Genomic DNA, 24,216 nt, shown 5'->3' on the forward strand with positions numbered 1-24,216 from the left:
AGTTCGTCTATTTTGAACAATTTCATCAATTTAAAAAAAGTTCATTGATTTTGAAAAAATGTTCATGGAAATTGGCCAAAAAAGTTCAACAAATTTGAAAAAAGTTCAGCAAAATTCAAAAAAGTTCATGGATTTTTTAAAAAGTTCATCGATTTGAAAGTAGTTAATTGAATTCAAAAAAGTTCATCAATTTGAAAAAAAAAGGCTCATGTATTTGCGTACAATTCATCGGGCAAGGGAAAAGAAGACAAAGAAAAAAGAAAAAATGAAAAAAAAACAGAAATGAAAATGGAACGAATAAATGACGTATAGGTTAGAATGTTAGCACAGCTGCCCTTGTTGGTGGGGTGGCTAGAACAGGCAACCTTCGACGGGGATTTCACAGGTTCGAATATGTCTCGTATCGCTCCTTTTTTTGCCTTTTACGGGGGAAGCCGGGAAGATGGAAGGGACGGCGGCGGCCACCGTGCCCTCGCTCCCGGACGACGTCGTCCGTGAGGTCCTCGTGCGCCTGGACAACGCCGTCGACCTCTTCCGTTGCGCCGTGTTATACTCGGGGCCTCCTTCCTTCACCGCCTCCGCTGGCCGGACTCTACACCATCGTTCCTTTCCGGGCTCTTTGATATATCCCTGGCGTATCTATAATTTATTAAGTATTAATGCCATGTTTGCAACAATTCTATATGATTTTGGGATGATTTGATTAGAACTAACCCGAACTGACGTTGTTTTCAGCAGAACTACTGTGGTGTTGTTTTTTGTACAAATAAAAGTTCTCGGAACGAGCTGAAAATTAACGGAGAATTTTTCTAAAAAATATAAAAAATACGGGAAGAAAAAGATACGAAAGAATAGTCCTGGGCTAACCACAAGGGTGGAGGGCGCCCCCACCCCCCTAGGGCGCACCCTTCGACCTTGTGATCGCCTCGTGAGGCCCCCTGAAGTGAAACCGACGCCAACCCCTCCTATAAATCCTAAAAACCCTAAAACAGAAGAGAGATCGAGAGTTCCGCCGTCGTAAGCCTCTGCAGCCACGAAAAACCAATCTAGGCCCTCTCTGGCACCATGCCGGAGGGGGCCATCATCACCGAAGGCCATGGAGGAGGATCCCAGAGGGGGCCATCGTCGCCATGGAGGCCTAGGACCAGAGGGGGAACCTCTCCCCATCTAGGGGAAGGCCCTGGAGGAGCAAGCACAAGGGAGAGAACCTCTCCCCCTCTCTCTCGGTGGAGTCGGAGTGCCATCGGGGGAACCATCGCCGCGGTGATCGTCTTCATCAACATCACCATCTTCATCACCATCCTCATCTCTTTTACGCGGTTCACTCTCCCGCACCCCGCTGTAATCCCATACTTGGACATGGTACTTTAAGCCACATATTATGATCCAATGATGTGTTGCCATCCTATGATGTTTTAAGTAGATTTCTTTTGTCTTTTTGGGTTGATTGATGATATAGATTGGTTTGAGTTGTATGTATTATTTTGGTGTTGTCCTATGGTGCCTGCCGTGCCACACACACGTGAAGGATTCTCGCTGTAGGGTGTTGCAATACGTTCATGATTCGCTTATAATGGGTTGCTAGAGTGACAGAAGCTTAAACTCGAGTAACGGGGTTGTTGCGTATGGGATAAAGGGGAATTGATACTTTAATGCTATGGTTGGTTTTTACCTTAATGATCTTTAGTAGTTGCGGATACTTGCTAGAGTTCCAAGAAGAGAAAGTATGTTAGCTTATGCCTCTCCCTCATATAAAATAGCAATAATGATTACCGATCTTGTTAACAATTGCCTAGGATAATTCTGCACACCGACCCATCATTATTCCACACTCGCTATCTATAATTTATAGTGATATATTCTAACTTTATACTAACAACACCTACTTTTATATATTAGTTCTCCGATATCATGCAAATCTATCTTCTTCATGCCCATAACGTAGTTTTATTTCTCGTTTTTAGTTGGAAGCAAACGTTTGGTGTACGTAGATTCGTATCAGTGACAGATAGGACTTGAGAGAATATCGATCTTACTTTTAGCTCCTTGTGGGTTCGACACTCCATACTTATCACTTCCACCTTTGAAAATTGCTACGATGATTCCTTGCACTTGGGGATTATCAAGCTCTTTTTTGGCGCCGTTGCCGGGGAGCAATAGCGTGGGGTTGGTATTGTTGTGTATGCTTGTTTGCTTTCTTCACTAAGTAGATTTTGTTTTCCCTTTTATTTTCTTTAGTTGTGTGTGAATAACAAAAAAAAAATACAAAATGAAAATACCAAAAAAAATTACTTGCCTCTTATGCCTAAAAACTTTTTCAAAAAGAGAAGTGATTGGAAGGTTGTGCATTGGAGAAGTGAGGGTCGACCTTCAACACTTGTGTTCATGCTCATGAAAACAATGTATAATTTTTCAGATTGCTACATAAGTATACTAAATATTCAGATTACTACAGACTGTCCTGTTTTTGACAGATTCTATTTTCTATGTGTTGTTCACTTATTTTGATGAACCTATGGGTTGTATCGGGGGGTATGAACCATGGTGAAGTTAGAATACAATAGATATAATAATAATATGAAATTGAAATGAGTTTACAACAGTGCCTAAAGGCGAGGAAAAACATATTTTACCTCGCCTTTCTAAAAAGGACACAAATCCTAACCAAACTTTAAAAAACACATAAAAACAGAGCTCTCCCAATGGCAAGGACTGAATCCACCGCGCCTCCATGGCCGTAAGGCCGCCCAAGACAAGGGAAATCGGCGGCGGCACCTACAAAAGGTAGATGAAACCTTATCATTGTGCGTCCGAGAGAACGTAGGGGTATGCCTTGTAGCTGTTTGTGATTTTTTTCCCTCTTCTTGCTAAGCTTTGGATGAATCGTCATCTTGGTCACATTGTTTCATCGTAACAATGTTTTTTGCGGGTGAACGGTGGTTGTGTAACTAATTAAAAAAATAGCGGTTGTGTAAAATAATGCAATACAATGGTGTTCATATTATTCTTGACAACAAATTGGTTTCTGTAATTAAGTATACCGTGAAAGCATATTGTTCTGAATATTGAATTGACCCAAGGCACTCACTTTTTTTAGAGTACCTATAAGGCACTCACGGCCTATCAGTAAACCTATATTACTGCGGTGGACGGACCCTTCTCCTACTAATCCGTCTGGGGCCGCCGACTTGTCTGCGACTACGGTTGAACAGTTGACCGGTGACGAATTTGCTTGCTCCATCCTCACGAGCAGATTAACAGCAAAGAAAGTGCCCTGTGAAATTGGTCAAAGAGGACAAAGGAGACTGCTCACTGGTGGACCCCTTGTCCAATTAACCATACGTTAGTCAGCGCCATAACCTCTGTCATGTCATCCTGACAGGCGGGACTTAGCTGTTAAACCCGGTCAAAGTGGTCAATATCTGATTTCGGACAAAACTTACCCGGTTTTCAGACTTGAAAGACCAAATATCTACCAAGCCGGCTGATCCGCGCACAGCCGGGACACCTAGGTGGGGACACATCCCGGCTTCGAACTGTAACACGCCACGGACATGAATTCGACGGTGACTCCAATTAGGATCCGGACCTTGAGGCCCTTCAAAACCTTGGTTATCCTCCTCGTACGCGAGACACTCGCGGAGTCGCGTGGTACGGGAGAAGATGAAAGGGACGGCGGCGTTGGTGTCCGCAGCATCGCTCCCGGACGACACGGTCCGCGAGATCCTCGTGCACGTGGACGACGTGGCTGATCTCTTCTGTTGCGCCATGACGTGCAACCACTGGTGCCGCCTCGTACTTAAGGCCTCCTTTGTTCACCGCAGCCGCTGGCCCGACCACGAGACGGCGTCGTTCCTCCCCGGTTTCTTCCTCTGGGAGAAAATCGTCATCAAGGACGACCCGACCTTTGTGACACGCTTCGTCCCCGCGCCGGGGTCAGTGTTTGTTCTGACCGTCGCTCTCTAGAGTCATTTTTGCCGAGAGCAGCAACAAGTGGCACAGAAGGCCGTAAAAGAGGCCCGCTGCACAATGTTGTGCCGCTCGTCGTTCACCACGGCCTCCTCCTCGTACGCCTGGATACACCTACTAGCAAAGGCAAAGGTTGCTTGGCCTCATCTGTCCGCCTGGCCGTCTGCAATTTGCTTTCCGGCGCATGTGACAAGCTCCCTTTGTTAGATTTGTGTGGGCTACCGCCGTGGGCGTTGGCGGTAGGTACGTAAGCAGCCGTTAACGGATTGACGGCCGTCAGGCACACCTACCGCCGAAACCTGTGGCGGTAGGCTGTGCAACTCTACCGCCTGAGGGTCTGGCGGTAGCAAAAGGGTCAGATCCCGAAATGTTTTCAAACCGGGGTCAAATCTCGATTTTGTTTCACAAAAGGGTCAAAACACGAAATTTAGCCCCGGGAGAAGAAGGTGGTGCTGCAACCATGGTAAAGATGCGGTGGACGGACCCTTCTCCTACTACTCCGTTCGGGGCCGCCGACTTGTCTGCGACTACGGTTGAACAGTTGACCGGTGACGAATTTGCTTGCTCCATCCTCACGAGCAGATTAACAGCAAAGAAAGTGCCCTGTGAAATTGGTCAAAGAGGACAAAGGAGACTGCTCACTGGTGGACCCCTTGTCCAATTAACCATACGTTAGTCAGCGCCATAACCTCTGTCATGTCATCCTGACAGGCGGGACTCAGCTGTTAAACCCGGTCAAAGTGGTCAATATCTAATTTCGGACAAAACTTACCCGGTTTTCAGACTTGAAAGACCAAATATCTACCAAGCCGGCTGATCCGCGCACAGCCAGGACACCTAGGTGGGGACACATCCCGGCTTCGAACTGTAACACGCCACGAACATGAATTCGACGGTGACTCCAATTAGGATCCGGACCTTGAGGCCCTTCAAAACCTTGGTTATCCTCCTCGTACGCGAGAGACTCGCGGAGTCGCGTGGTACGGGAGAAGATGAAAGGGACGGCGGCGTTGGTGTCCGCGGCATCGCTCCCGGACGACACGGTCCGCGAGATCCTCGTGCACGTGGACGACGTGGCTGATCTCTTCCGTTGCGCCATGACGTGCAACCACTGGTGCCGCCTCGTACTTAAGGCCTCCTTTGTTCGCCGCAGCCGCTGGCCCGACCACGAGACGGCGTCGTTCCTCCCCGATTTCTTCCTCTGGGAGAAAATCGTCATCAGGGACGACCCGACCTTTGTGACACGCTTCGTCCCCGCGCCAGGGTCAGTGTTTGGTTCTGACCGTCGCTCTCTAGAGTCATTTTTGCCGAGAGCAGCAACAAGTGGCACCGAAGGCCGTAAAAGAGGCCCGCTGCACAATGTTGTGCCGCTCGTCGTTCACCACGGGCTCCTCCTCGTACGCCTGGATACACCTACTAGCAAAGGCAAAGGTTGCTTGGCCTCATCTGTCCGCCTGGCCGTCTGCAATTTGCTTTCCGGCGCATGTGACAAGCTCCCTTTGTTAGATTTGTGTGGGCTACCGCCATGGGCGTTGGCGGTAGGTACGTAAGCAGCCGTTAACGGATTGACGGCCGTCAGGCACACCTACCGCCGAAACCTGTGGCGGTAGGCTGTGCAACTCTACCGCCTGAGGGTCTGGCGGTAGCAAAAGGGTCAGATTCTGAAATGTTTTCAAACTGGGGTCAAATCTCGATTTTGTTTCACAAAAGGGTCAAAACACGAAATTTAGCCCCGGGAGGAGAAGGTGGTGCTGCAACCATGGTAAAGATGCGGTGGACGGACCCTTCTCCTACTACTCCGTTCGGGGCCGCCGACTTGTCTGCGACTACGGTTGAACAGTTGACCGGTGACGAATTTGCTTGCTCCATCCTCACGAGCAGATTAACAGCAAAGAAAGTGCCCTGTGAAATTGGTCAAAGAGGACAAAGGAGACTGCTCACTGGTGGACCCCTTGTCCAATTAACCATACGTTAGTCAGCGCCATAACCTCTATCATGTCATCCTGACAGGCGGGACTCAGCTGTTAAACCCGGTCAAAGTGGTCAATATCTGATTTCGGACAAAACTTACCCGGTTTTCAGACTTGAAAGACCAAATATCTACCAAGCCGGCTGATCCGCGCACAGCCGGGACACCTAGGTGGGGACACATCCCGGCTTCGAACTGTAACACGCCACGGACATGAATTCAACGGTGACTCCAATTAGGATCCGGACCTTGAGGCCCTTCAAAACCTTGGTTATCCTCCTCGTACGCGAGAGACTCGCGGAGTCGCGTGGTACGGGAGAAGATGAAAGGGACGGCGGCGTTGGTGTCCGCGGCATCGCTCCCGGACGACACGGTCCGCGAGATCCTCGTGCACGTGGACGACGTGGCTGATCTCTTCCGTTGCGCCATCACGTGCAACCACTGGTGCCTCCTCGTACTTAAGGCCTCCTTTGTTCGCCGCAGCCGCTGGCCTGACCACGAGACGGCGTTGTTCCTCCCCGGTTTCTTCCTCTGGGAGAAAATCGTCATCAAGGACGACCTGACCTTTGTGACACGCTTCGTCCCCGCGCTGGGGTCGGTGTTTGGTTCTGACCGTCGCTCTCTAGAGTCATTTTTCCTGAGAGCAGCAACAAGTGGCACAGAAGGCCGTAAAAGAGGCTCGTTGCACAATGTTGTGCCGCTCGTCGTTCACCACGGCCTCCTCCTCGTACGCCTGGATACACCTACTAGCAAAGGCAAAGGTTGCTTGGCCTCATCTGTCCGCCTGGCCGTCTGCAATTTGCTTTCCGGCGCATGTGACAAGCTCCCTTTGTTAGATTTGTGTGGGCTACCGCCGTGGGCGTTGGCAGTAGGTATGTAAGCAGCCGTTAACGGATTGACGGCCGTCAGGCACACCTACCGCCGAAACCTGTGGCGGTAGGCTGTGCAACTCTACCGCCTGAGGGTTTGGCGGTAGCAAAAGGGTCAGATCCCGAAATGTTTTCAAACTGGGGTCAAATCTCGATTTTGTTTCACAAAAGGGTCAAAACACGAAATTTAGCCCCGGGAGGAGAAGGTGGTGCTGCAACCATGGTAAAGATGCGGTGGACGGACCCTTCTCCTACTACTCCGTCCGGGGCCGCTGACTTGTCTGCGACTACGGTTGAACAGTTGACCGGTGACGAATTTGCTTGCTCCATCCTCACGAGCAGATTAACAGCAAAGAAAGTGCCCTGTGAAATTGGTCAAAGAGGACAAAGGAGACTGCTCACTGGTGGACCCCTTGTCCAATTAACCATACGTTAGTCAGCGCCATAACCTCTGTCATGTCATCCTGACAGGCGGGACTCAGCTGTTAAACCCGGTCAAAGTGGTCAATATCTGATTTCGGACAAAACTTACCCGGTTTTCAGACTTGAAAGACCAAATATCTACCAAGCCGGCTGATCCGCGCACAGCCGGGACACCTAGGTGGGGACACATCTCGGCTTCGAACTGTAACACGCCACGGACATGAATTCGACGGTGACTCCAATTAGGATCCGGACCTTGAGGCCCTTCAAAACCTTGGTTATCCTCCTCGTACGCGAGAGACTCGCGGAGTCGCGTGGTACGGGAGAAGATGAAAGGGACGGCGGCGTTGGTGTCCGCGGCATCGCTCAAGGACGACGCGGTCCGCGAGATCCTCGTGCACGTGGACGGCGTGGCTGATCTCTTCCGTTGCGCCATGACGTGCAACCACTGGTGCCGCCTCGTACTTAAGGCCTCCTTTGTTCGCCGCAGCCGCTGGCCCGACCACGAGACGGCGTCATTCCTCCCCGGTTTCTTCCTCTGGGAGAAAATCGTCATCAAGGACGACCCGACCTTTGTGACAGGCTTCGTCCCCGCGCCGGGGTCAGTGTTTGGTTCTGACCGTCGCTCTCTAGAGTCATTTTTGCCGAGAGCAGCAACAAGTGGCACCGAAGGCAACATACCTAACCCAATTACGACGAACCACAACATACTCTCCTTACCGTAGATGTTGACGGGCAACTCTCGTTTCTTCATGTGCAAAGGAGAGGCTCCCAACTGGAGAGATGGACGCGGCAAGAGGATGCCGCTCCTATAAGGTGGCTCCGCACTCGGGTTATTGAGCTAAACACACCTAGCAAGACTTTTATGTTAACACTTTTGGAAGAGAAAGGTGGCATGTTGTTCGTCAAGGACAACTGCGGGAACGTGTACACTACAGATCTTGAGACAGGGGCGATGAAGAAATTTACCAACTTTGGCACAATCAAGCGCCGGCAGCTTGTCCCCCTCGAGATGGATTGGCCGGCATTCTTCATTTCTTGTCTTGGTGCACACGAACCTCACTCGAAGAAACCATCATCATAATTGCCTTTTCCTTTTCCCTAGTTGTAAGATACATGAGGTAAACCAATATATATATGATTTAGTGTGGGTGAACTCTCGCCTTTGTCGGTATTTTCATCATGTTGCATGTAACAGTGGATTGATTTTTTTGCAATATAATTGTGACGCCTTCAAAATTAATCGTGCACTAAATATCCATGCAACATGCACGATCAAAATCAGTTACTAAACATCCACGCATCATTTACTGCATTAATTTCTCATGGCAGATAGAGACATATGTACCATATCCATTAATCCATTGCCTCATCACACTAATACAAAATTCTTTTCTTCCACTTGCCAATCAAATGTACTCCAGTCCCCAAGTAATTATATGCCGAAATCTCGCAGGTTGATTTCCTACATTTTTTCAGTAGGGAGTCTTGGTGTAGACCTTGACATCCCTCCACCGCGACTCCATGTAGTGCGAGGGATCTGTCTGCGTGTACACCCCGAACTTGAAGTAGTGGAGGTCGCCGCCGTAGCCTGGGACGACCAGCCTCTTGTTGCCGTCGATGAACACGGTGAGGGCCGACGCTTGGACGTCATGGACCACGTTGAGCCTGAACCAGCGGTCGTAGATGTGGTCGTCGACCACCTTGGTCTCATCGTTGTAGTACACGAGCCGTCCGCCGTAGACGTGCAGCATCAGCGTCGTGTTGCGCGGCGGGCCTGCCGCGCCGAACACCTGCATCACGGACACTCCCGTGGTGCCGGCCCGCACGTAGCCGTACCCCTCGAACTGCCACACCCCGGAGCTGTACGTTACCTGCTCCACCCCGGAATGGGAAACCAAAAACGACATGTCAAACTAACAGAACTCGATGGCTAATCTGTCAGAAATCATAGTGAGAGGGAAGGGTTGGTTTAGAGAGATTGATGCGACCTACATTGAGGAGGATCTCGGAGCGCGGCTTGGTGGGGCTCCCGGCGCGGAAGGGCTTGTCGTCGCAGTAGACCCAGAACCGCCGCACGCCATCGGCACGGAGCTCGTAGCGCTGCTCCTGCGGTAGGTCGTACAGCTTGTGGAGCTTGAACCGGTCCCCCGTGACCTCGACGGCGATGAAGCCGGCCGTCGGGTCGGCACCAGCTGCCGGGCTGCACGAGCGCCACAGCGTCGACAGCACGACCAAGACACTGATCCATGGCAGCAAGCGCTTGGTCATAATCAAGGGAATTACCGCTCCGATAGCAACACGTTCTGTTAGACTGCTTGGTTGTGGATGTATAGTGGCGCCGTATGCTTGATTTCTTTTCAGTGGTTGGCAGATAACCGAACGTTTATGCTATTCTGTTCGACATTTGACAGGATGCTTTATAAAAACCAGCGGAGCCTGCAGCGACGGATGCTGGCCGGCTCGTTCGTCGGTTCACGAGCCGCCTGCCATTGCTTTTCTTTTTCTGTACATCGTTTCATGTCGGTATCGATGCAGCATCAGCGGTCTTTTGTTGTTTTTGATGAAATGGCCGACGCTAGGCGCCGGTCGGCCCAGCATTCGGCCGGTCGAGCGTGCGCCACCCGATTTTGCCAAAGCCAACTTTGGATCCCGCAACCGCAGGTCGTCTTCCTCCCCCGACGTTTCGGATATGGCTACAGGGGGAATGCGCACCCACCACACGCCCTGCAAGAGTGTTAGACTTGTCGCTGCAGCTCCCCGCCGATATAGAACATATCCAGTGCAACGAGCCAACTCGTGCACCAGGAGCACCAGCTGCACATGAGTGGTCAGATTGGAAAGGAAGGGACAGGATCCATCTACAAGGAGTGCTGCTAGTACATTTATAAAACAGTCCTCGGAGTGTACTTAAATCGAACAAAATGACCTCCGAAACCCTGTTCGTCTCTTCCCTTTCGCCATCTCCTGTACCACTGAAACAGGGAGTCAGGCTGAGCTAGGGTTCGAAGAAAAACTGGGAGACCCGCCTCTCTCCCTCTCCTCTTCCGCGAGAACTCCCTCTCCGGCCCCCGGCGTTGAAACAACAGCGCCCAAGATCCAAATCATGTGGTCCAGCTAACGGGCCTGCCGGCTCATGATCTTTTAGAAGTAGAAAAAGGCCCTTTCGCCACTTCGGCCCGTGTCGGCTGTTTTTCCTTTTCTTTTGAGATCGGCTGGTTCTATACACTGATCACTGATGAATCATTCATGCAAGAATCATGTCACGGCACACACGAGCATACACTTGTAATGGCACGTCCAATCATTCAAATTAGTTTCCCCCGCAAATAAATAAATAAAATTGGTTTCTTTTTAGTTTCCCTTTTTTCAGCCACGGTCAAGGTTTTTGAGTCGCCGACTAACCGCCAAGTCGTTGGAGCGAGGTTGGCTTGCACAGGCGACTTGGCTAGAGGAGCAAGTCGCGTGGCTGGTAGGCTAGTCGACGACTAGTCGGGCGACTAGGACCTCGAAGCAGGGCGGCTTGATTCAGCAAGGCCAAGGGAGGAAAGACTGGGAAGTTGAGGAGGCCCGAGTCCAAGGCGGGGGAGGAGGAGACGAAGCTGGAGAGTGTGCCACCTGTACGAGGAGAAGCATGAAAGAGGCGAAGGAGAAAGGCACATGGGAGAGTAGATGCACGGTCAAGGTTAGAGCATATGGACGGGTTGGATTTTATTTGGAAGCTAGGGTTACATGATGGGCCTATTGGGCCAGCTCTCTGCCACAAAACAGAGGAGGAGCAAGACGCGTGCTCCCATACCACATCAGAATCGCCGCCTTCTCCGAGCTGAAGTACACTAGTAGAAAAGGGGGTTTTAGTCCAGGCCAGGTAAGCCCATTAGTCCCGGTTCAGTCCAGAACCGGGACCAATGGGTGCATTTATCCCGGTTCGTGCGGCTAAGGCATTAGTCCCCGTTCACTTGGGCCCTTTAGTCCCGGGACTAAAGGGTGCGATGCCCATTGGTCCCGGTTGGTAGGCATTAGTACCGGTTCATGGCACGACCGGTACTAAAGGTCCCATTTTCAAACTCCCCCCCCCCCCGATCGCCTTTTCAGTTTTAGAAAAAACAAAAGAAAATGATGGAAATGTCAAAAAATAAAATAAAATAAGTTTCCCATGTGATATATGGTCTAGTTGTTGGGAAAATTTACAAATATGAATTTCGACTTTATGTACAAAATCTCTCTGGAATTTGTAAAATGGGCATAACTTTTGCATACGAACTCGGATTAAAAAGTTTTTTATATGAAAAATCATCTACTCGAAAAGTTACATCCGATGGAGACCGCCTACGGCTTGTTTGCAAATTTGTAGAATCCTCAAATTCCAAAAGGAAAAAAAACTTATGCTCAAATTTCAGTTTTTTTAAATTTTCATTAAATCTGGTCAAACTACTTATTCAAGAAGTATTAGTGTTACTAAATAATTATTCAAGAATATTAGTGTTATTAAATAATTATTTCAGTTTTTTTTGAATTTTGGTCAAATCTGGTCAAACTATGGTCAAACTGTGGTCAAACTATGGTCAAACTACTTATTCAAGAAGTATTAGTGTTACTAAATAATTATTCAAAAATATTAGTGTTATTAAATAATTATTTCAGTTTTTTTGAATTTTGGTCAAATCTGGTCAAACTATGGTCAAACTGTGGTCAAACTACTTATTCAAGAAATATTAGTGTTACTAAAAAATTATTGTTTTTTAGAACAATAGTTTCAAACTCAAACAGTGAAATGTGTGACTTCATGCTCAAGCTAAACTCCTGAGGGTTAATAGGATTGACATCTTACTATTGTCAGGAAAACAACGAGTGCAGACTTGGAAACGAGGGAGAATAGAACCCGGAAGTTAAGCGTACTCAGGCTGGGGGAGTGGGAGGATGGGTGACCGTCTGGAAAGTTAGATGATTTGGAATGATGAGGGGTGATTAGAGATTAAATTGAGCAGTGATGAGGGATGATTAGAGATTAAAGATTAAAATAATTCAGAAATTTGAAAATAAAAAAAATTCAAAAAAAAATTCAAAAAAAACATCAGGAACTTTCCTTTAGCACCGGTTGGTGTTACCAACCGGGACTAAAGATGGACCGGCCACGTGGAGGGCCTTTAGTCCTGGTTCTGGTTTGAACCGGGACTAAAGGCCCTTATGAACCGGGACTACAGGCCCTTTTTCTACTAGTGGTATCCTCCAAGCAGCTGCCTTCCCCCTCCTCCGCCTGCAACAACACCTATTCCCTCCCCTCCTCCTCTTAACACCTGGGGTGACTTGGGGCGATTAATCACGACGAGTCGCAGACTAATCGCAACGAGCCACTAGTCGGAGGCATGGCGACTCGACTTGGCTAGGCGACTCAAAAACCTTGGCCACGGTATAATTTTGTTTACAGATAATACAACCACTATAGGACAGAAACTTTTGGTCTATATGTGTATATGCATCCTATATGGAAAAGAAATGTAGTAATTAAATAAAAGGTTAAAAATTTCTGAAAACCTTCCATTGTATTAGTAAAAACATTTCACAAAAAAGAAAATTCTTGTTGACTTCTTTTCAGAAAAGACCAAAAATATCAGTCAAACATGTGTCCTATAATAAATAATTTTTTTGCCCTGAAGTCAACGCTGGTTTTTTTGACTTCTTATTAAAAAAAAATCCATATGAGGTGTATATCCAAGAACGATTCCGAGTACCTACTGCGCCGTCTCCATTCGACGCCTGTCACCGAGTATCCTTATTTGAAACTCGGTAATGCTTTTGCCGAGTGTTGCGCTCGGCAAAGGCCACTTTAAACTCAGCAAAGCCTTGGCCGAGTGTTTTGGCATGGTGCCAGAGAGGCCCTGGAGGAGCAAGCACAAGGGAGAGAACCTCTCCCCCTCTCTCTCGGTGGAGTCGGAGTGCCATCGGGGGAACCATCGCCGCGGTGATCGTCTTCATCAACATCACCATCTTCATCACCATCCTCATCTCTTTTACGCGGTTCACTCTCCCGCACCCCGCTGTAATCCCATACTTGGACATGGTACTTTAAGCCACATATTATGATCCAATGATGTGTTGCCATCCTATGATGTTTTAAGTAGATTTCTTTTGTCTTTTTGGGTTGATTGATGATATAGATTGGTTTGAGTTGTATGTATTATTTTGGTGTTGTCCTATGGTGCCTGCCGTGCCACACACACGTGAAGGATTCTCGCTGTAGGGTGTTGCAATACGTTCATGATTCGCTTATAATGGGTTGCTAGAGTGACAGAAGCTTAAACTCGAGTAACGGGGTTGTTGCGTATGGGATAAAGGGGAATTGATACTTTAATGCTATGGTTGGTTTTTACCTTAATGATCTTTAGTAGTTGCGGATACTTGCTAGAGTTCCAAGAAGAGAAAGTATGTTAGCTTATGCCTCTCCCTCATATAAAATAGCAATAATGATTACCGATCTTGTTAACAATTGCCTAGGATAATTCTGCACACCGACCCATCATTATTCCACACTCGCTATCTATAATTTATAGTGATATATTCTAACTTTATACTAACAACACCTACTTTTATATATTAGTTCTCCGATATCATGCAAATCTATCTTCTTCATGCCCATAACGTAGTTTTATTTCTCGTTTTTAGTTGGAAGCAAACGTTTGGTGTACGTAGATTCGTATCAGTGACAGATAGGACTTGAGAGAATATCGATCTTACTTTTAGCTCCTTGTGGGTTCGACACTCCATACTTATCACTTCCACCTTTGAAAATTGCTACGATGATTCCTTGCACTTGGGGATTATCAAGCTCTTTTTTGGCGCCGTTGCCGGGGAGCAATAGCGTGGGGTTGGTATTGTTGTGTATGCTTGTTTGCTTTCTTCACTAAGTAGATTTTGTTTTCCCTTTTATTTTCTTTAGTTGTGTGTGAATAACAAAAAAAAAATACAAAATGAAAATACCAAAAAAAATTACTTGCCTCTTATGCCTAAAAACTTTTTCAAAAAGAGAAGTGATTGGAAGGTTGTGCATTGGAGAAGTGAGGGTCGACCTTCAACACTTGTGTTCATGCTCATGAAAACAATGTATAATTTTTCAGATTGCTACATAAGTATACTAAATATTCAGATTACTACAGACTGTCCTGTTTTTGACAGATTCTATTTTCTATGTGTTGTTCACTTATTTTGATGAACCTATGGGTTGTATCGGGGGGTATGAACCATGGTGAAGTTAGAATACAATAGATATAATAATAATATGAAATTGAAATGAGTTTACAACAGTGCCTAAAGGCGAGGAAAAACATATTTTACCTCGCCTTTCTAAAAAGGACACAAATCCTAACCAAACTTTAAAAAACACATAAAAACAGAGCTCTCCCAATGGCAAGGACTGAATCCACCGCGCCTCCATGGCCGTAAGGCCGCCCAAGACAAGGGAAATCGGCGGCGGCACCTACAAAAGGTAGATGAAACCTTATCATTGTGCGTCCGAGAGAACGTAGGGGTATGCCTTGTAGCTGTTTGTGATTTTTTTCCCTCTTCTTGCTAAGCTTTGGATGAATCGTCATCTTGGTCACATTGTTTCATCGTAACAATGTTTTTTGCGGGTGAACGGTGGTTGTGTAACTAATTAAAAAAATAGCGGTTGTGTAAAATAATGCAATACAATGGTGTTCATATTATTCTTGACAACAAATTGGTTTCTGTAATTAAGTATACCGTGACAGCATATTGTTCTGAATATTGAATTGACCCAAGGCACTCACTTTTTTTAGAGTACCTATAAGGCACTCACGGCCTATCAGTAAACCTATATTACTGCGGTGGACGGACCCTTCTCCTACTAATCCGTCTGGGGCCGCCGACTTGTCTGCGACTACGGTTGAACAGTTGACCGGTGACGAATTTGCTTGCTCCATCCTCACGAGCAGATTAACAGCAAAGAAAGTGCCCTGTGAAATTGGTCAAAGAGGACAAAGGAGACTGCTCACTGGTGGACCCCTTGTCCAATTAACCATACGTTAGTCAGCGCCATAACCTCTGTCATGTCATCCTGACAGGCGGGACTCAGCTGTTAAACCCGGTCAAAGTGGTCAATATCTGATTTCGGACAAAACTTACCCGGTTTTCAGACTTGAAAGACCAAATATCTACCAAGCCGGCTGATCCGCGCACAGCCGGGACACCTAGGTGGGGACACATCCCGGCTTCGAACTGTAACACGCCACGGACATGAATTCGACGGTGACTCCAATTAGGATCCGGACCTTGAGGCCCTTCAAAACCTTGGTTATCCTCCTCGTACGCGAGACACTCGCGGAGTCGCGTGGTACGGGAGAAGATGAAAGGGACGGCGGCGTTGGTGTCCGCAGCATCGCTCCCGGACGACACGGTCCGCGAGATCCTCGTGCACGTGGACGACGTGGCTGATCTCTTCTGTTGCGCCATGACGTGCAACCACTGGTGCCGCCTCGTACTTAAGGCCTCCTTTGTTCACCGCAGCCGCTGGCCCGACCACGAGACGGCGTCGTTCCTCCCCGGTTTCTTCCTCTGGGAGAAAATCGTCATCAAGGACGACCCGACCTTTGTGACACGCTTCGTCCCCGCGCCGGGGTCAGTGTTTGTTCTGACCGTCGCTCTCTAGAGTCATTTTTGCCGAGAGCAGCAACAAGTGGCACAGAAGGCCGTAAAAGAGGCCCGCTGCACAATGTTGTGCCGCTCGTCGTTCACCACGGCCTCCTCCTCGTACGCCTGGATACACCTACTAGCAAAGGCAAAGGTTGCTTGGCCTCATCTGTCCGCCTGGCCGTCTGCAATTTGCTTTCCGGCGCATGTGACAAGCTCCCTTTGTTAGATTTGTGTGGGCTACCGCCGTGGGCGTTGGCGGTAGGTACGTAAGCAGCCGTTAACGGATTGACGGCCGTCAGGCACACCTACCGCCGAAACCTGTGGCGGTAGGCTGTGCAACTCTACCGCCTGAGGGTCTGGCGGTAGCAAAAGGGTCAGATCCCGAAATGTTTTCAAACCGGGGTCAAATCTCGATTTTGTTTCACAAAAGGGTCAAAACACGAAATTTAGCCCCGGGAGAAGAAGGTGGTGCTGCAACCATGGTAAAGATGCGGTGGACGGACCCTTCTCCTACTACTCCGTTCGGGGCCGCCGACTTGTCTGCGACTACGGTTGAACAGTTGACCGGTGACGAATTTGCTTGCTCCATCCTCACGAGCAGATTAACAGCAAAGAAAGTGCCCTGTGAAATTGGTCAAAGAGGACAAAGGAGACTGCTCACTGGTGGACCCCTTGTCCAATTAACCATACGTTAGTCAGCGCCATAACCTCTGTCATGTCATCCTGACAGGCGGGACTCAGCTGTTAAACCCGGTCAAAGTGGTCAATATCTAATTTCGGACAAAACTTACCCGGTTTTCAGACTTGAAAGACCAAATATCTACCAAGCCGGCTGATCCGCGCACAGCCAGGACACCTAGGTGGGGACACATCCCGGCTTCGAACTGTAACACGCCACGAACATGAATTCGACGGTGACTCCAATTAGGATCCGGACCTTGAGGCCCTTCAAAACCTTGGTTATCCTCCTCGTACGCGAGAGACTCGCGGAGTCGCGTGGTACGGGAGAAGATGAAAGGGACGGCGGCATTGGTGTCCGCGGCATCGCTCCCGGACGACACGGTCCGCGAGATCCTCGTGCACGTGGACGACGTGGCTGATCTCTTCCGTTGCGCCATGACGTGCAACCACTGGTGCCGCCTCGTACTTAAGGCCTCCTTTGTTCGCCGCAGCCGCTGGCCCGACCACGAGACGGCGTCGTTCCTCCCCGGTTTCTTCCTCTGGGAGAAAATCGTCATCAGGGACGACCCGACCTTTGTGACACGCTTCGTCCCCGCGCCGGGGTCAGTGTTTGGTTCTGACCGTCGCTCTCTAGAGTCATTTTTGCCGAGAGCAGCAACAAGTGGCACCGAAGGCCGTAAAAGAGGCCCGCTGCACAATGTTGTGCCGCTCGTCGTTCACCACGGGCTCCTCCTCGTACGCCTGGATACACCTACTAGCAAAGGCAAAGGTTGCTTGGCCTCATCTGTCCGCCTGGCCGTCTGCAATTTGCTTTCCGGCGCATGTGACAAGCTCCCTTTGTTAGATTTGTGTGGGCTACCGCCATGGGCGTTGGCGGTAGGTACGTAAGCAGCCGTTAACGGATTGACGGCCGTCAGGCACACCTACCGCCGAAACCTGTGGCGGTAGGCTGTGCAACTCTACCGCCTGAGGGTCTGGCGGTAGCAAAAGGGTCAGATTCTGAAATGTTTTCAAACTGGGGTCAAATCTCGATTTTGTTTCACAAAAGGGTCAAAACACGAAATTTAGCCCCGGGAGGAGAAGGTGGTGCTGCAACCATGGTAAAGATGCGGTGGACGGACCCTTCTCCTACTACTCCGTTCGGGGCCGCCGACTTGTCTGCGACTACGGTTGAACAGTTGACCGGTGACGAATTTGCTTGCTCCATCCTCACGAGCAGATTAACAGCAAAGAAAGTGCCCTGTGAAATTGGTCAAAGAGGACAAAGGAGACTGCTCACTGGTGGACCCCTTGTCCAATTAACCATACGTTAGTCAGCGCCATAACCTCTATCATGTCATCCTGACAGGCGGGACTCAGCTGTTAAACCCGGTCAAAGTGGTCAATATCTGATTTCGGACAAAACTTACCCGGTTTTCAGACTTGAAAGACCAAATATCTACCAAGCCGGCTGATCCGCGCACAGCCGGGACACCTAGGTGGGGACACATCCCGGCTTCGAACTGTAACACGCCACGGACATGAATTCGACGGTGACTCCAATTAGGATCCGGACCTTGAGGCCCTTCAAAACCTTGGTTATCCTCCTCGTACGCGAGAGACTCGCGGAGTCGCGTGGTACGGGAGAAGATGAAAGGGACGGCGGCGTTGGTGTCCGCGGCATCGCTCCCGGACGACACGGTCCGCGAGATCCTCGTGCACGTGGACGACGTGGCTGATCTCTTCCGTTGCGCCATCACGTGCAACCACTGGTGCCTCCTCGTACTTAAGGCCTCCTTTGTTCGCCGCAGCCGCTGGCCTGACCACGAGACGGCGTTGTTCCTCCCCGGTTTCTTCCTCTGGGAGAAAATCGTCATCAAGGACGACCTGACCTTTGTGACACGCTTCGTCCCCGCGCTGGGGTCGGTGTTTGGTTCTGACCGTCGCTCTCTAGAGTCATTTTTCCTGAGAGCAGCAACAAGTGGCACAGAAGGCCGTAAAAGAGGCTCGTTGCACAATGTTGTGCCGCTCGTCGTTCACCACGGCCTCCTCCTCGTACGCCTGGATACACCTACTAGCAAAGGCAAAGGTTGCTTGGCCTCATCTGTCCGCCTGGCCGTCTGCAATTTGCTTTCCGGCGCATGTGACAAGCTCCCTTTGTTAGATTTGTGTGGGCTACCGCCGTGGGCGTTGGCAGTAGGTATGTAAGCAGCCGTTAACGGATTGACGGCCGTCAGGCACACCTACCGCCGAAACCTGTGGCGGTAGGCTGTGCAACTCTACCGCCTGAGGGTTTGGCGGTAGCAAAAGGGTCAGATCCCGAAATGTTTTCAAACTGGGGTCAAATCTCGATTTTGTTTCACAAAAGGGTCAAAACACGAAATTTAGCCCCGGGAGGAGAAGGTGGTGCTGCAACCATGGTAAAGATGCGGTGGACGGACCCTTCTCCTACTACTCCGTCCGGGGCCGCTGACTTGTCTGCGACTACGGTTGAACAGTTGACCGGTGACGAATTTGCTTGCTCCATCCTCACGAGCAGATTAACAGCAAAGAAAGTGCCCTGTGAAATTGGTCAAAGAGGACAAAGGAGACTGCTCACTGGTGGACCCCTTGTCCAATTAACCATACGTTAGTCAGCGCCATAACCTCTGTCATGTCATCCTGACAGGCGGGACTCAGCTGTTAAACCCGGTCAAAGTGGTCAATATCTGATTTCGGACAAAACTTACCCGGTTTTCAGACTTGAAAGACCAAATATCTACCAAGCCGGCTGATCCGCGCACAGCCGGGACACCTAGGTGGGGACACATCTCGGCTTCGAACTGTAACACGCCACGGACATGAATTCGACGGTGACTCCAATTAGGATCCGGACCTTGAGGCCCTTCAAAACCTTGGTTATCCTCCTCGTACGCGAGAGACTCGCGGAGTCGCGTGGTACGGGAGAAGATGAAAGGGACGGCGGCGTTGGTGTCCGCGGCATCGCTCAAGGACGACGCGGTCCGCGAGATCCTCGTGCACGTGGACGGCGTGGCTGATCTCTTCCGTTGCGCCATGACGTGCAACCACTGGTGCCGCCTCGTACTTAAGGCCTCCTTTGTTCGCCGCAGCCGCTGGCCCGACCACGAGACGGCGTCATTCCTCCCCGGTTTCTTCCTCTGGGAGAAAATCGTCATCAAGGACGACCCGACCTTTGTGACAGGCTTCGTCCCCGCGCCGGGGTCAGTGTTTGGTTCTGACCGTCGCTCTCTAGAGTCATTTTTGCCGAGAGCAGCAACAAGTGGCACCGAAGGCAACATACCTAACCCAATTACGACGAACCACAACATACTCTCCTTACCGTAGATGTTGACGGGCAACTCTCGTTTCTTCATGTGCAAAGGAGAGGCTCCCAACTGGAGAGATGGACGCGGCAAGAGGATGCCGCTCCTATAAGGTGGCTCCGCACTCGGGTTATTGAGCTAAACACACCTAGCAAGACTTTTATGTTAACACTTTTGGAAGAGAAAGGTGGCATGTTGTTCGTCAAGGACAACTGCGGGAACGTGTACACTACAGATCTTGAGACAGGGGCGATGAAGAAATTTACCAACTTTGGCACAATCAAGCGCCGGCAGCTTGTCCCCCTCGAGATGGATTGGCCGGCATTCTTCATTTCTTGTCTTGGTGCACACGAACCTCACTCGAAGAAACCATCATCATAATTGCCTTTTCCTTTTCCCTAGTTGTAAGATACATGAGGTAAACCAATATATATATGATTTAGTGTGGGTGAACTCTCGCCTTTGTCGGTATTTTCATCATGTTGCATGTAACAGTGGATTGATTTTTTTGCAATATAATTGTGACGCCTTCAAAATTAATCGTGCACTAAATATCCATGCAACATGCACGATCAAAATCAGTTACTAAACATCCACGCATCATTTACTGCATTAATTTCTCATGGCAGATAGAGACATATGTACCATATCCATTAATCCATTGCCTCATCACACTAATACAAAATTCTTTTCTTCCACTTGCCAATCAAATCTACTCCAGTCCCCAAGTAATTATATGCCGAAATCTCGCAGGTTGATTTCCTACATTTTTTCAGTAGGGAGTCTTGGTGTAGACCTTGACATCCCTCCACCGCGACTCCATGTAGTGCGAGGGATCTGTCTGCGTGTACACCCCGAACTTGAAGTAGTGGAGGTCGCCGCCGTAGCCTGGGACGACCAGCCTCTTGTTGCCGTCGATGAACACGGTGAGGGCCGACGCTTGGACGTCATGGACCACGTTGAGCCTGAACCAGCGGTCGTAGATGTGGTCGTCGACCACCTTGGTCTCATCGTTGTAGTACACGAGCCGTCCGCCGTAGACGTGCAGCATCAGCGTCGTGTTGCGCGGCGGGCCTGCCGCGCCGAACACCTGCATCACGGACACTCCCGTGGTGCCGGCCCGCACGTAGCCGTACCCCTCGAACTGCCACACCCCGGAGCTGTACGTTACCTGCTCCACCCCGGAATGGGAAACCAAAAACGACATGTCAAACTAACAGAACTCGATGGCTAATCTGTCAGAAATCATAGTGAGAGGGAAGGGTTGGTTTAGAGAGATTGATGCGACCTACATTGAGGAGGATCTCGGAGCGCGGCTTGGTGGGGCTCCCGGCGCGGAAGGGCTTGTCGTCGCAGTAGACCCAGAACCGCCGCACGCCATCGGCACGGAGCTCGTAGCGCTGCTCCTGCGGTAGGTCGTACAGCTTGTGGAGCTTGAACCGGTCCCCCGTGACCTCGACGGCGATGAAGCCGGCCGTCGGGTCGGCACCAGCTGCCGGGCTGCACGAGCGCCACAGCGTCGACAGCACGACCAAGACACTGATCCATGGCAGCAAGCGCTTGGTCATAATCAAGGGAATTACCGCTCCGATAGCAACACGTTCTGTTAGACTGCTTGGTTGTGGATGTATAGTGGCGCCGTATGCTTGATTTCTTTTCAGTGGTTGGCAGATAACCGAACGTTTATGCTATTCTGTTCGACATTTGACAGGATGCTTTATAAAAACCAGCGGAGCCTGCAGCGACGGATGCTGGCCGGCTCGTTCGTCGGTTCACGAGCCGCCTGCCATTGCTTTTCTTTTTCTGTACATCGTTTCATGTCGGTATCGATGCAGCATCAGCGGTCTTTTGTTGTTTTTGATGAAATGGCCGACGCTAGGCGCCGGTCGGCCCAGCATTCGGCCGGTCGAGCGTGCGCCACCCGATTTTGCCAAAGCCAACTTTGGATCCCGCAACCGCAGGTCGTCTTCCTCCCCCGACGTTTCGGATATGGCTACAGGGGGAATGCGCACCCACCACACGCCCTGCAAGAGTGTTAGACTTGTCGCTGCAGCTCCCCGCCGATATAGAACATATCCAGTGCAACGAGCCAACTCGTGCACCAGGAGCACCAGCTGCACATGAGTGGTCAGATTGGAAAGGAAGGGACAGGATCCATCTACAAGGAGTGCTGCTAGTACATTTATAAAACAGTCCTCGGAGTGTACTTAAATCGAACAAAATGACCTCCGAAACCCTGTTCGTCTCTTCCCTTTCGCCATCTCCTGTACCACTGAAACAGGGAGTCAGGCTGAGCTAGGGTTCGAAGAAAAACTGGGAGACCCGCCTCTCTCCCTCTCCTCTTCCGCGAGAACTCCCTCTCCGGCCCCCGGCGTTGAAACAACAGCGCCCAAGATCCAAATCATGTGGTCCAGCTAACGGGCCTGCCGGCTCATGATCTTTTAGAAGTAGAAAAAGGCCCTTTCGCCACTTCGGCCCGTGTCGGCTGTTTTTCCTTTTCTTTTGAGATCGGCTGGTTCTATACACTGATCACTGATGAATCATTCATGCAAGAATCATGTCACGGCACACACGAGCATACACTTGTAATGGCACGTCCAATCATTCAAATTAGTTTCCCCCGCAAATAAATAAATAAAATTGGTTTCTTTTTAGTTTCCCTTTTTTCAGCCACGGTCAAGGTTTTTGAGTCGCCGACTAACCGCCAAGTCGTTGGAGCGAGGTTGGCTTGCACAGGCGACTTGGCTAGAGGAGCAAGTCGCGTGGCTGGTAGGCTAGTCGACGACTAGTCGGGCGACTAGGACCTCGAAGCAGGGCGGCTTGATTCAGCAAGGCCAAGGGAGGAAAGACTGGGAAGTTGAGGAGGCCCGAGTCCAAGGCGGGGGAGGAGGAGACGAAGCTGGAGAGTGTGCCACCTGTACGAGGAGAAGCATGAAAGAGGCGAAGGAGAAAGGCACATGGGAGAGTAGATGCACGGTCAAGGTTAGAGCATATGGACGGGTTGGATTTTATTTGGAAGCTAGGGTTACATGATGGGCCTATTGGGCCAGCTCTCTGCCACAAAACAGAGGAGGAGCAAGACGCGTGCTCCCATACCACATCAGAATCGCCGCCTTCTCCGAGCTGAAGTACACTAGTAGAAAAGGGGGTTTTAGTCCAGGCCAGGTAAGCCCATTAGTCCCGGTTCAGTCCAGAACCGGGACCAATGGGTGCATTTATCCCGGTTCGTGCGGCTAAGGCATTAGTCCCCGTTCACTTGGGCCCTTTAGTCCCGGGACTAAAGGGTGCGATGCCCATTGGTCCCGGTTGGTAGGCATTAGTACCGGTTCATGGCACGACCGGTACTAAAGGTCCCATTTTCAAACTCCCCCCCCCCCCCCCCCCGATCGCCTTTTCAGTTTTAGAAAAAACAAAAGAAAATGATGGAAATGTCAAAAAATAAAATAAAATAAGTTTCCCATGTGATATATGGTCTAGTTGTTGGGAAAATTTACAAATATGAATTTCGACTTTATGTACAAAATCTCTCTGGAATTTGTAAAATGGGCATAACTTTTGCATACGAACTCGGATTAAAAAGTTTTTTATATGAAAAATCATCTACTCGAAAAGTTACATCCGATGGAGACCGCCTACGGCTTGTTTGCAAATTTGTAGAATCCTCAAATTCCAAAAGGAAAAAAAACTTATGCTCAAATTTCAGTTTTTTTAAATTTTCATTAAATCTGGTCAAACTACTTATTCAAGAAGTATTAGTGTTACTAAATAATTATTCAAGAATATTAGTGTTATTAAATAATTATTTCAGTTTTTTTTGAATTTTGGTCAAATCTGGTCAAACTATGGTCAAACTGTGGTCAAACTATGGTCAAACTACTTATTCAAGAAGTATTAGTGTTACTAAATAATTATTCAAAAATATTAGTGTTATTAAATAATTATTTCAGTTTTTTTGAATTTTGGTCAAATCTGGTCAAACTATGGTCAAACTGTGGTCAAACTACTTATTCAAGAAATATTAGTGTTACTAAAAAATTATTGTTTTTTAGAACAATAGTTTCAAACTCAAACAGTGAAATGTGTGACTTCATGCTCAAGCTAAACTCCTGAGGGTTAATAGGATTGACATCTTACTATTGTCAGGAAAACAACGAGTGCAGACTTGGAAACGAGGGAGAATAGAACCCGGAAGTTAAGCGTACTCAGGCTGGGGGAGTGGGAGGATGGGTGACCGTCTGGAAAGTTAGATGATTTGGAATGATGAGGGGTGATTAGAGATTAAATTGAGCAGTGATGAGGGATGATTAGAGATTAAAGATTAAAATAATTCAGAAATTTGAAAATAAAAAAAATT

The 24,216-nt window shown here is 49.1% G+C and overlaps 2 protein-coding genes across 2 annotated transcripts; both read right to left on the bottom strand.

Annotated features, from left to right (window-relative positions):
• Positions 1 to 8,705: 8,705 nt before the first annotated feature.
• LOC147961796 (citrate-binding protein-like) lies at positions 8,706 to 9,501 on the bottom strand. The gene is made up of 2 exons (XM_087536758.1): positions 9,226 to 9,501; positions 8,706 to 9,104 (listed from the first exon to the last, which is right to left on the bottom strand). Exons 1-2 carry the CDS (start codon positions 9,499 to 9,501, stop codon positions 8,706 to 8,708), a joined length of 675 nt encoding a protein of 224 aa, XP_087392884.1.
• An 11,133-nt stretch (positions 9,502 to 20,634) lies between these two features.
• LOC147961797 (citrate-binding protein-like) lies at positions 20,635 to 21,430 on the bottom strand. Its single transcript, XM_087536757.1, has 2 exons — positions 21,155 to 21,430; positions 20,635 to 21,033 (listed from the first exon to the last, which is right to left on the bottom strand). Exons 1-2 carry the CDS (start codon positions 21,428 to 21,430, stop codon positions 20,635 to 20,637), a joined length of 675 nt encoding a protein of 224 aa, XP_087392883.1.
• Positions 21,431 to 24,216: the final 2,786 nt, after the last annotated feature.

Source organism: Triticum urartu, chromosome 7A, assembly GCF_056163025.1.
Source record: "Triticum urartu cultivar PI428250 chromosome 7A, HENAU_Tu73, whole genome shotgun sequence".
Taxonomy (NCBI): domain Eukaryota; kingdom Viridiplantae; phylum Streptophyta; class Magnoliopsida; order Poales; family Poaceae; genus Triticum; species Triticum urartu.

Excerpts from the sequence above, each read along its gene's own strand:
- LOC147961796 (XM_087536758.1), bottom strand. The coding sequence starts at position 9,501 with ATGACCAAGCGCTTGCTGCCATGGATCAGTGTCTTGGTCGTGCTGTCG. Across the intron at positions 9,105-9,225 it reads GCTCCGAGATCCTCCTCAAT|GTAACGTACAGCTCCGGGGT; the intron begins GTAGGTCGCATC and ends GGGGTGGAGCAG.
- LOC147961797 (XM_087536757.1), bottom strand. The coding sequence starts at position 21,430 with ATGACCAAGCGCTTGCTGCCATGGATCAGTGTCTTGGTCGTGCTGTCG. Across the intron at positions 21,034-21,154 it reads GCTCCGAGATCCTCCTCAAT|GTAACGTACAGCTCCGGGGT; the intron begins GTAGGTCGCATC and ends GGGGTGGAGCAG.